A 12,650-nucleotide genomic window follows, 5' to 3' on the forward strand; every position below is an offset into this window, starting at 1 on the left:
CAGATGTTGTATGATGATGGATGAGGCGTGTGATGAGGAAGAGGCGTGTCCCAGCCACTGACGGCTCTGTGCAAGAAGAAGCCAATCAGGTTAAGCTTTTGTACAAAACTACAAGAGCTTCATAAGAACTCTGGCACTCTGTAAGTGCCAGACTAGAAAAAGAAAGATTTTCCACATCCTTTTTTATTGATTTCATTTCAGTAGTGATTGTGTTTCAGTGTGTGGCTCTCGCAAGCAAGATGACTTAGGAAACGTCGTACTTGTAATTTATACATGGTGCTCCTGTTAAGAACTAAAACTCACATGAGTAATTTGAGAAAAATGTCAGCATCCTGTCTGAAAGTGACTTCACTGTAGAGTTGGTCTCCAGTGGAAGTGGAGCTCCTTCAACTTGGAACACAGATATTAATGTTTCTGCATAAATGTTTAGACAGAAATGTTACACAAAGCGTGAGGAATGTTTCCACATGACATAAGAAGTGTTGTTCTTGTTGTTACAGCATATTTTCTGTTTGAGCTGTCAGAATGACATTAGTTTAGCATTTAGTCTTGAAATATATTGTCTAATAATTTACTTTTTAAATATTTCTATTCTAAATATTTATCAGCCCTGCACACATTATCTTTGATACAATTTTCCCTTTTCCTGCAAGGGCAAGAGACCCATTTCTCTTCTTTGTAACTCGCCTTTAAAAGCTGCTGGCAAGTGCCCCTCTAGGTGACCTCTGGCAGTGCACATCCTGTGCAGAAACCACCATGATTTAACCATTTGTCTCTGTTTCAGTCACACTTCTCAGAAGAGGCTGGTACCTTGCATGATTTTATCTTAAGCTGTAATATAAAGTATAAAATACAAAAAACATTTGGGGCATACTTACTAATATATGTTTGAATCTTACTGAAGCAACAGTTTTGATGTTAAACACAATACACTTGGAAAATGGAAATTATTTTTGTCTCAAAGGGAAATTTTATAGAAGGGGTATCCAGCTGTTGCACAGAGTTACTAATCTTAGAGACCTTTGTGGGATTCTTGCTGCATCAGCCAGCAAGGATTTAGGACATGCTAAATTCTTGGCATGTTTTGGCAGGGAACTAATGATAAAAAGGGAGTCAGTGGAAGGATGTTTCAGATGGCTCTGTTACTGAATGGCCTACAGACAAAATACCAACCTCTGAAACCCTCTCATGTGCCATAGTGACAAATTCCAGTGTCTCTGTCCATGTAGGATCCCCCTTTGCCTGTTCTCTTTGAAGGAGATACTGAAAGGTTCTCCGTGTAGAAACTATAACCTAAAGAGTTCCCAACACATGTATCCATGGCAAGGTTTTGGCTGATCCATGGCAAGGTTTTGGCTTTACAGCTGTGTCTGTCCCCATCTAACTGGGATGAGCCTGTCCAGAGATAAATCCTTCATGTGCCAAGCAGACATGCTGTAACTGTAGACATGAAGCTGCAGTAAGTCTAGTGGATGTCATCTAATGTTTCTTTCTAACAGAAGTTTACATTAAAAAGCAGAGTTTTGCTTAGTTCAGTAATAATTAGTTGCAAATATATTTTATATTCCAAGACCATGAAGTAATTTCAAATTATATTAAAACTAACACTATGGAATTATGCTACTTTCATGATGCAGGACATAGAGGCAAAAAATGAGCTAGGTAAAAACCAATCACTCAAGCCTGGAAGAGAGCAAAATGTGTATTATTCACTATCTGTGTAAAGACTAATGTTTGACCAGAGAGAATGTGTAATAGTTTGCTTTGGTTTGAGCTCTTTGGTGTGGTGGTCCATCAGATGACACATTGTAATTGCTTTTCTGTTCCATTTGGAGAATCCTACAGGTTTTGAATCCAGAAGTCACTGCTAACTTGCTGTTGAATGAGAAAGGTTTACTGAAAAATAGTTCTTTGTTTTACGCAAAATGACAAAAAACCTTCAACAAACTTTTCCTGAAAAACAAAGGAAGTCAACCAAAATTAGACCAAAACATATTTAATGAAAGCCACAGCGAACAGAGCCCCACTATGTACAGAGATTTTCTGTTCTGTGAGCCATACCCAGGAGGTCCTTCAGGCTGTCCACAGCAGGTGGTGACAGCAATACCATATGACCCTCTATTGGTCTGCATTTCAAGTAGAATAACTGTGATGCCTGTGCAATCATTTTGACACAGCTTGATGAAGAAATACAGAAAGAAAAGTGGTTCTTTTTTCCTAATGTATGTTCTTGGTGGGTTTTTTCATTTTGGGGGGGTGTGTTTTTTGGTTTTGGTTTTTTTAACAGATTTTACAGATTTTTATGATTGGGACATTTTCTGTGCAGTTGTTGTACTGATAAAGTGTCTGGTTAAATTAACAGATGAATATGTGTGACCTTCCTACAGCTTTCAAAACCTGGTTCAGGTCTGTTGGTTATAATTAATTCAGTAAAACATTCTTTCAGTCATAAAGGTACTGATGTTTACAGGGATTGAAAGACTGTGACTGCCCTCATGGTAGTCTGTATTTAATCCTGTATTTTCTCTTGTAATTCTTTACTTTCTCTCTTTTTCTTTTTTTTAACAGGTTTTTCATTATTCTTACACAGCTTCATATGTGATTTATAACATACACACAAGGTAGGTCACATTGTTTTTTCCATACCATGTCATTGTCAGTGGCTCTATGCATGAGGTGATGCCAATGTGTTCAAGTAAAAAATGTTTCCCTTTTTTCAAGGGAAGTTTGGGAGTTAAACCCTCCAGAAGTAGAGGATTCAGTTTTACAGTATGCAGCCTGGGGCGTTCATGGACAGCAGCTGGTAAGCACAGTCATTAAAAATGTATGGACTCCAGATTGAGGTAAAAACAAAACTGAAAGCCTTAAGATAAATTGCATTATATATTTCTGCACTATGCTAGTATGGTCCTATTACAGCTTTTAGGAGAGCTCTATTTATTTGTTTATTTTTTATTAAAAATATGTCTTTCCAGTCTGACCCCCCATAAGCAAATTGTACAATTGCTGAAAGAATCACATCTTCGTCTAAATATGCACTCAGGTGATTTTCAGGGTAACCATATTTATGGCTACTGCTATGTGGGAAGGAAAATTAAAGGTGAAGAGAAGTTTTCTTTCAAGTGCAATATCAATGAAAACTGGGCAAAAGCTTAGCATCCAAATGTGATGTGATGGATTCATGAAAAGTGGTGTTTTCATTTCAGTATGAAAATTACTGCCAAGGTCAGCTGTGCTGCATTGAATTCATAATAATAAAACAAGAGATGCTATGTTTCATGTATCCTTTTTTTTTTCCAGAAGTTTTACCATTTTTAATGAACATAAATCATCCATGATCATCGTGACCAACATCAATATGAGAAGAAAATAATTGTGGTTTTAGAACAGCAATGATTTTAAGCTGACCTGTATTGGTAGTTGAAGGCAAGAGACTGATTAAGTCTTCAGTTCTGCATAAGAAATTCAGATAATCCTTGTTACAGTGTTCTAATAAGCTCATTAATGCCCCCAGGCATGATCCCAGGGCCTCCTTGCACATCCAGCTTGGTCATGCAGAGAGGCTGTAAGCCGAATGTCTAAAGAATACACCCTGTTGCTTTATATCATTCATCAAGATGATTGGAAAGTAAAAAATGTTTCTGGTTGGAATGTATTGCATTAAGGAGGTGGAGGCAGGTGAGAAAAAGTAATTGGAACATGCTTGGTATGTTTTAATAATTAACCACATTAATTTATTAATAATGAGAGAGAACATGGTGACAGGACTAATGGTAATAAATACATAGGTTATTTACCAGGCAGCATTAGGGAATGTGGCAAACCATATAGGTGATAGCAGAAAGGAGAAGCATTTGCAAAAGTGAACAGATTTAAGGAGTATTTTAATTAAATTGCAGTACGTAAGATTTGTCTGTGCTGTACCTCTGATCAGAAATCTAAAGTAGAACTAAAATTAAGTGCAGTGATTACTGAGAAAATATCTTTTCCTTTTCCTTAGATGTCTCATAAGAACAGGGTCAGACTTGCCGATCGTAAACCTCAGAAGAATAAATCAGAATAATGCTATCTTTGTGTGTTTTGCTTAAAATGTCATTCTGTAAATATGTATGGATACTTTCGGATACAGGCACAGGTGGACTCCTATTACATCTCAGACCTGCAAAAAAAAGTGCAATGATTTTAGGTACAACCTTAATCATCCAAATTTGAAAACATTGGCATAATTCATACTTGAGTGAGGATAACATTACTCATCTTCGTTAATGCCCCCTAGTAAAGTTAATGTCATGCTTTAAAAATATCTGCTCTGCTCTGGGTTTTATGGTGCCATATGGTCTGCAGAATTAGGAAATAATAACTTTGAACACAAAATCTTCTGTGCACTCTGAATGACACTGAGTGTTGCCACAGAGATGTACACCTGCAGGAACAGCCTACTGAAGGTGACTTTAGGAATTGCCAATTAGAAGCATGTCCTCTTGAATCCATTCATGTGGTGAAAGGAGGTTTCCAAAGTGACAGAAGTGCCTTGCTGCATTGCCCTCCCACTTCAGCAGCAAGCCAAAAATGTAGAAGGAGCATGAATGAATAAAGACTGTTGTGAATAATGGGTTTTGCTGCTGTCCAAAGGAACATCTGCCTCCAGCAGAAGCAGGACGGAGAGTTCATTCCAGCAGAACAGGTTAGGCAGAGGAAAGATGTGTGCCTGAGGCATTGCCACAATGGTTCTGTTACAAAATTTGTCATTAGAACAAACACTATATTAGTGGTTTTGAGTAAAATAGTACAGGAAGCAACCAGCAATGAAACAGGGCACAGAGGAAGGTGAAAGAGAGAGACCAAATGGTGAAAATCTGTCAGTAGCTATCGATGGTATGTACCTGGGTGCAAACAAAGCTGCAGTCTCATGGATCTGTGCTGCCATACACACTGTGAGTGGTTTACCTTCTTGAACAAAACTTACATGTCTTTTCCATGGAATAAGGAAATAGTGATAATTCATGAGTAAAACAAGCAGTGAAATACTTACTCTAAATAAAATAATCATGGTGTATTAACCTGGGTGATCCCTAAGAGCCATTCATTACAACTGTTTTTACAAGTGGAGTACAGTTGGAGAATAAATTCATTTTATATACAAAAATTTAATGTAGAAAGAGCCATGACATGTGCTATGTGCCATCACAGAGACAGAGTGTATGTAGTTCTCTAACGTGAAGGGGAATAGCACCTTCCCATCTGTGGTGCAGAAATGAATAGCAATATTATAGCCAGGACTGGTCAGCAAAATTAGCACAAAATGTGAAACATGAGGCCATACTGAGCCCAAGATCCCAGCTTTACACTATAAGTATTTGGAAAGTCCTGGATTAAATCCAAAATATGGGGGGATGACACATGGACTTGGATCAACTATTCTCAATAGTTAGGCTATAGTGTATAAAATAAGATGTTTCCAGTCCATGGTTCTACAGAAGATCTCAGTAACAGTGCAGCCTACATAGTTATCTTAAATTCTTCCAATGAGGAGGAATTGGCAAGGTGTTCAAACAGATAATATACGGATATGAGGGGAAAAAAACAGGAAGGAAAATATGTATGAAGCCATGAACTGCTTATTGCACAGAGGAGGGATATGGCTGCAGTGAAATCTAGTATATGCAATACTTTGCCTCCTTGTGGAAAGCATGTATCAGTCTCAGTTTATTGTTCAGAATAATTTCTGGGGCTGTCTAATGGGCCAGTATGCCCCATGTGGCTAGTGAAGAACAGAGGTAGGTTCATCTCAGATGCCAGGTGGCTGAGCCACAGTACCATTGTTTTCAAGCTACCACAGTGGTTGCAAGTTATTTCAGTTTCTTGCTATTTACCTAGAGTAGATGGTTTTGTAATGATTAAAAGGAAAGCTCCAAGAAACATCTGCTGTTTGAGTCATGACATTTTGGTGGTGAAATTGAAAATGTTTGCCATTGGGGTGAAGAAACTTTTATCTAATGAATTAATGTATCTTAAGGTCACGTAGCTCTTAAAACAAGAACTGCTTTCAAGGACACACTTTAAAATGCTGCCTTTTAACTGTGTTAGAAATGTGCCAGATCTAAAATACCATTTCTGGGTCATAGTGTGTTAGGGAGCTGTTTATGTATTTGCCAAATGTTACTCATGTTTGATTAAAATTGTGCAAGTCATTAGTTGATTATCTCTTTACCTCGCCTCCATAGAAACCATCACTGCAGCATTAAGTAATTCCAGGAAAGACAAACCAGCCCAACTAGAGATCTAATTTGTTTCATCAACATTTTTCTGCCTCCAGTTTATTGATTAGAGACCTCACTACTTGTGGCTGAGAAAGAGATATCCCATACCTGGTGGGAAGGCTTTACTGAGAAGAAGAATGGTTTGGGGTTTCTAAAGGGCCTCTGTTGTTGAAATACCCAGTTTTTTATCCAGTGCTCTGCCTTCTTGAGCCTTATCTTCTCCAGTAGTTTGTAGCAAAGGTTTTCATGTGTTTGTGCTGGACCTGGCTTGTATCTGACACAGGAGAGACAACTCTGGATCTGCCTATGGGGATGTATTGCAGTAGGAGCCTGGATATAAAACTTCAGGCTGGAGATGTCTCCAGTGTTTGCAGTGTTGTATTTAAGCTGTCATGTTCTTCTGCAGTGCTCCTTGTGATACAAATAGTTCTTCTGATCACTTGTTGGGTGGGCTACTTCAAGTGGCTCCCAGTGGAGCATGGTTAGAAGTTGTTCAGTTTGACATGGCTTTTTCTTAAAAATTACACTTTTTTTTATTCCCTGCCTTGGTGGTTGTATATGTTGATTATTTTGTATAAAATACTTTCTTTCACGTTATTCTATGAACATATATCCATGCAAGTCACTTTGCCTTTGTATTTATAATAGATATTTTATGTTATTTATTGCAGTAAGCTCGCTTTCCTTTTGAATATATTAAGTGGTTCTGAAGGGAGTTTGAGTTACATACTTTGATGTATCAGCATAAATAATGATCTGTTGATTTACAGATTAATATCTGTGCATAAATTAATATATATTTTAACCAAAGAGAAATCAAGAAAATAGTAAAACTATCCAGAATACCAAAGAAAATTATTTTTTAGAGGCTTTGTCAAAAATTGATGCTACCAACAAAATATAAGCACTATCAAATGGTAGGACTGAAGATGAGCTTTTACTATGCTTTATTGTAATTTAGGTCATCATTGAGTAGAATCACCTATTAGGCTGTATACACAAAGAAAAATTTGGTGACTGTAGCTGAATTGTGGATTCAGGATGTTCCAATCAATTTTTAGAAAGTACTTCAAATATTAGAAATCTAGAAGTTGCCCTCATCTTCCAAAAAACCAACAAAAAAATAAAGGTTACTCACAAATAATAGATCTTAGAAGCTGAAACTTTTAAATAGAGAATGAAAAAGATCCAGTGAAAGAGGACCTCATTTTGTATTAAAACTACCTTAAAACCAGCATACAAACAAACCCAGAAATAAACCAGAGCAAAATCTGCTTTAATTGCTGTTAATAAATATACCATTTCAAGAACTCTCTGCCCTTTTGCTTTGTGATCAGTCATCTTACCTTTACCCTTTTGTCATGTTTGGGGGTTCAATTTCCCTTCACCCCCCCATCAATACCTATTGCCCCACAAAAATGCAAATAATCTCTCAGACTATTGAATTGGTGGATTAAAATGACATTACCTTACAATTGCCTTTCGTCAAAATTTTAGCGTTTTTTTTCAATGGCTTTCAAAGACTGTTTTAGGTAAGACAAATACTGCAGTAGCAAAGTTCTTTGATGTTGTATTATTTTCCAAGTACCCAGATAAGCACTGGACTAATTTAGTAAATGAGGAATTAGCAGGATTGTTCTAGGACAGGTACCTAGCTGAACACATGCTTTAACAGCCATTAGTTGCTGAAAGCTCCATTTACTGTTTGGTCTATCAAGGTAATGTACAACTGCTATAAAAAATGGTAATTTATCTTTCTGTAAAATATTTGCCGTGTGTTTTCTTTTTGCATAATTAGTGCTGTGGGTACTTGGCACCCCCTCCTGGCAAGAACACTTGCATATGCAAATGAAGTACATTAATTAATGCTAATTAAGTCCTAAATAAATATATTTCCTCTGCTGTTTTTATCTGCAAAGTCTTCTGCTCTTTTGACTTACTGTATTTTAGATGAGTAACTTAAAATCACATATGGAAATGTCAAGGCTTTATTTCATCTTTCCTTTTAATGACTATGCTAATGAGGCAAATGGCAGTGAAACTGAGAGGAAAATGTCTGCTTGAATTTATTCTGAAAACTAGAAATAAACAAGAACCCTTCAATGTGACATTAACTTCAGGTATGATACCTCATTTAAAATGTATGAGGGGTTCAATTACCAAACTTTGGTAGTTCAAAGCACGTTTGGAGGTCCTTTGTCCTACTGAGGATGTTTCTCTGAAGGAGGGGAGCTGTGGTTGAGCATTGCCCACCCACCTGAATTTACAGAAGAATTAGTTACCTAAAAGACTTTGTTAAACTGTCTTCCTCCAAAGCTGCTGCTACATGTGGGATTTTTCTCTTGGATTTTTCAAACTATCATCGTAAAATCTAAATGTTTTTTTCCTTTTCATTTAAATTATTTGATTCAAACCATTCTTCAAAGAAAAGAAAATATTATGAGTTTCTCTGAAGGTATTCTACTGAACTAGTTTACATTTTCCATTATCAATTTCTGGGTGCTCACTCCACTTAAATATGGATAGGAGGAGCATTTAATGCATGTTCTCTGGTTCCAAAAGTGATGCTTCACCTGAAAGCTTTGTTTCCCATCTCAGAAAAGAGGAATGGAGAATGCAGCCAGAAAACGCAGGCAGTTTGGCAAAACAGGAAAAATTAAGAGTTTTACTTATGAAGACTGGATATATTCAATAAAAATTTTGTGAGCTCTGGAGACCACTACAGCATTATAAATGGAACATTTTAAATGGAGCAAGGCTAAGTTGAGCAAAGAAGTTTCGTCATCAATTTGGTTAGTGAAATACAACAAACATATTCTGGTATCAAAGGTAACTTAAAATTATGAGTATTAAGGATTAGGTATTGCTGGCCCTTTGTGAGAATAGCCACTTGGCTGTATCTGAAAGAGGTGAAGAAATAATGAGAAAATCATATGTTTTATAGGAGTGTTATTCCTCTAGTACTGTTTTTCATGTGGAACAGTAAAAGGCCCAGCAGCTTTACAGTGAATAAATCAAGAGGGGAGATAAAATATGTTTCTTCTCCCAGATTTTTATTCTGTTATCACTGATCTAGCATGCAGCTAATAGTTGAGTCAGTATGGAAGCCCTACACACAAGCAATGCATTTTTTTCATCCAGAAGCAAATATATTGGAAATTTGATATATCCTTGTGCTAAAACTCAAATTATTTCTTCACATGGTTACTGTTCTGGGTGTGTGTGTGTGTGTGTATATATATATATATATATTCACACAGTGCCACAAAGACACAGGCAAAGAAGCACAGCCACACACGTTTGATAGGAGCAGTCATCAGGACTTTCCATGCAGCAGGCTGCAGGGAGCAATGAAAACAGCAATATGCACCTCTCATCATGTTGTTCAACATGTTCATGTGTAACAAAGCATATCTGAATATTCGCACTTCCGTCTGTTAGCTAATATTAACTGCAAGTCCAATGGCTCATAAAATAGGACTGCTGTGCTTCTTGGGTGAAAAATGTGTGGCTTTCTGTAATGCAGAAACATGAAAATTGTATTTCAGAAGTCTAAAGTTCTTCGGAAATATCCACCCATAAAAACTGTGAAGCAGAGGTGAGGATCTAATAGAATCCTTAGCTAAACTGGATTTGGAAAAGAGTGGGTTTTATTATGGCCTGTATTTCTATATAACTCCAAAATCCTGCCCAAAACCACTGCATGCTTACCTGTGTCCATGGACCATATAATTATGTAGTCACTTTGTATTTGTTGATTAAAAAAAAAGGCTATGATACACCACAGGATGGGGTAGAAAATTTGTCATATCTATCTTTTAGTAATGTAATGTAAATGGCACTTTTAATTGTCAGATAACAAAAAAAAGGTTAAAAAACCCAAGAAAGCAACTATACTCTATTCTCCTTAACACCTTGGAAAAGGAAGAGGAAAATTCACTATGGTAAGGCACCAAAATGTCAAAACAGAAGAGTTTGAAGATTTCTAATGCCTTTCTGGTTCAGGTTCTTTGGAGAGGTTGTTCTATCAATTGTAAACACAAATTTTATTTACCTTTTGTAAAGTGTTTGGCAGAGGACTTGTAAAAGACTTTGGAGTCTCTTTGATTGTACCAGTGCCTACAGAGTTCTGCTAGGAACAGGCTAAAGGGACAAAACCAGCTTGACACAAACCCCCCTGAACTCATGCTCTGTGGGAGGGTTCCTTCACCTTTTCTATGTAAATGTTCTGTTTGCTGTATGTTAAAATTGATTTTCTTGTTTGGCGCATAACGTGCATCACAAATAGAGGCAGGTTTCTGTCAGTGGAAGTGATAGTGACTGTCCTCTTGTCAAGGTTTAACAACTCTGGCCATGCTCAGCTCTCCTGGCTTTCTCTATTTTAGCCAAGTCCCTCTTGAAGAAGAGACATTAAATTCCATCATCATCAACCCATAAATGTCCTTGTATGTTTCTTTTTTCCCTGCAGTGGGGTTATGACAACCCCACTGTGTTTGTGCTGAAGGATCAGAGCTGATTAAACTTTTTCTGCACTGTGTTTTCTGCACTGTGTTACAGACTTAGGCTTTCATGTTCACTCAGCCTGGGCCAGACAGTGAAATGCAAAGAACTGTGGATGTGTAGTTGTGGAAGTGTATCTCCACTGGCAGCTCCAAGGCCTGCAGAATAAGGATTAAAAAGTCAGGTGTACTGTTGATATCTAAGAGAAAACAAAGCACTGATTTCCTTCACCATTTATGGCAGGTGACAGTGCATTTACAGAAATAAAAGGGAAAATGTTTGTGTGGAAGGAAAGCAAATAGTTACTTTTAAGTGTTGTTTGCCAGACTCTGAACTGTCCCAAACAGATGGGCCGTTATAAGAGCTAGTCAAAAATTCCTCTTTGTCTCATTCCTAATGAGGTATTTTAAGACCAACTCTGTTTCTTGCATTGAATGTGCTGTGTGGAGTCTGTACAGGTGGATGTCATCCACTAAAATTTTGGCCCATCGTAAAGACAGCTGGCAGCTTGAACCCTGTGTGCAGTGGGGAGACGAAGGCACGTGCCCATACAGCAAGATGGGCTGGGTCAGCAATAGCAGCTGAAAGGACAAAGCTTTGTGTTCAGCTCTGCTTGGGTTTCTCATGTAGGAGATACTCAGAGGCACCCTGGTCTATTGTATTGCATACAAATGACAGGGATTTGTCACCTCGGGGATTGCCCACCATCCTAAGAATAGTAGACAATGTAAATATGACTTTACAGCTCAGAATTTTCAATTCTGTATCTTTTTACTTTTGTCCTTGCTTGTTAGAATGCTACTTTCTTGCATCTTGTCAAAGAAAACAGAAGATTTCTCCTCTGATACCAAGCTCTTACAGGTTCCTTAGATATTTTTCTGTCTCCCAACATTGCTTTTTTTTTTTCTTCTGGAGTAACTAGGTTGAAAATGTTTCACTTTAGCTTGTTATGGATTGATCAGTCTGGGCATAATTGAATGCTTGATATCAGTGTGAGATGAGCCTGAAATACCAGAGATCATTTTAAAAGATTCTATGGTAAGGACAGATTATGATTTTATTATAAGCTCCATGCTGGCTCATTAGTCAGAAGCGATCAGCAAGTGTGAGGAAGGAGGAGTGTGAGTTCCTGAGCATGCACTGTTTTTGGGTAAGTCTGTTCTTCGCATCACTTAGATGAAGATCAAAGGGCTGAGCAGCCCAGTCCTCAGTGGCATTTTGCACAGTGCTGCAGCCAGCAAAGCTCTGCAGGCAGCTCCATGGGAGGAAGCAGCAGATCCAGACCACAAGCTTGGGGGCAAGGCAGGCTTACTGTGATCTGTGCAGCGGATTTATGAGACTGCTTTTTGCTTAGGTCGTAGTCCAGATATTATATGTGATTTTATTTATATAGCATATTACACTATGTTTGCTCTCATGGGTGAGCTGTCATGGGATGAGGCAGGGTGTGAATTTAGTGAGCATCATGATCCAATATCATTGGAAAGGCAACATAATTAATGTGTGTTGAAACAAAAGAGGGCAACGCTTCCCTGCATTTATTGGAAATCAAGGACATAAACATCAGAGTTACCATGGATTTGCTCATAGTCTGAGTTCGTGGCCTGGTTTATGTCATGACATTAGTAACTAATCTTGTAGCTACATTATGAGTGCATCCTCGCTATTGTTTACAGTAGATTTATAAACTATCTAAATAGCAATTAAATATAATAGCCTTGTAGATTGTTTGCAGTTGTTCAGAAACGATTGTGCTAACACATTACTGTGGTGCAGTGGCATTAATCTACACAGAAGAAAAATGGTGCTTCAGTGTTCTGTTCTTCCTGCTATGTCTGGCAGCTTGAGGAACTGCAAAAATTAACATATAGTATCTGACACCAACAAAAA

General features: G+C 37.7%; 1 protein-coding gene across 3 annotated transcripts in view; it reads left to right on the forward strand.

Moving 5' to 3' along the window:
• Positions 1-12,650, forward strand: part of DPP10 (dipeptidyl peptidase like 10) — a 453,359-nt gene that overhangs the window by 385,909 nt on the left and 54,800 nt on the right. For all 3 annotated transcript variants that reach the window (XM_039555127.1, XM_039555126.1, XM_039555128.1), the window contains exons 6-7: positions 2,569-2,621; positions 2,722-2,803. In XM_039555127.1, the coding sequence (XP_039411061.1) occupies positions 2,569-2,621; positions 2,722-2,803 (135 nt within the window). The remainder of the gene's footprint in view (positions 1-2,568; positions 2,622-2,721; positions 2,804-12,650) is intronic.

The sequence above is a fragment of the Corvus cornix genome, chromosome 7 (assembly GCF_000738735.6).
Source record: "Corvus cornix cornix isolate S_Up_H32 chromosome 7, ASM73873v5, whole genome shotgun sequence".
Classification (NCBI taxonomy): Eukaryota; Metazoa; Chordata; class Aves; order Passeriformes; family Corvidae; genus Corvus; species Corvus cornix.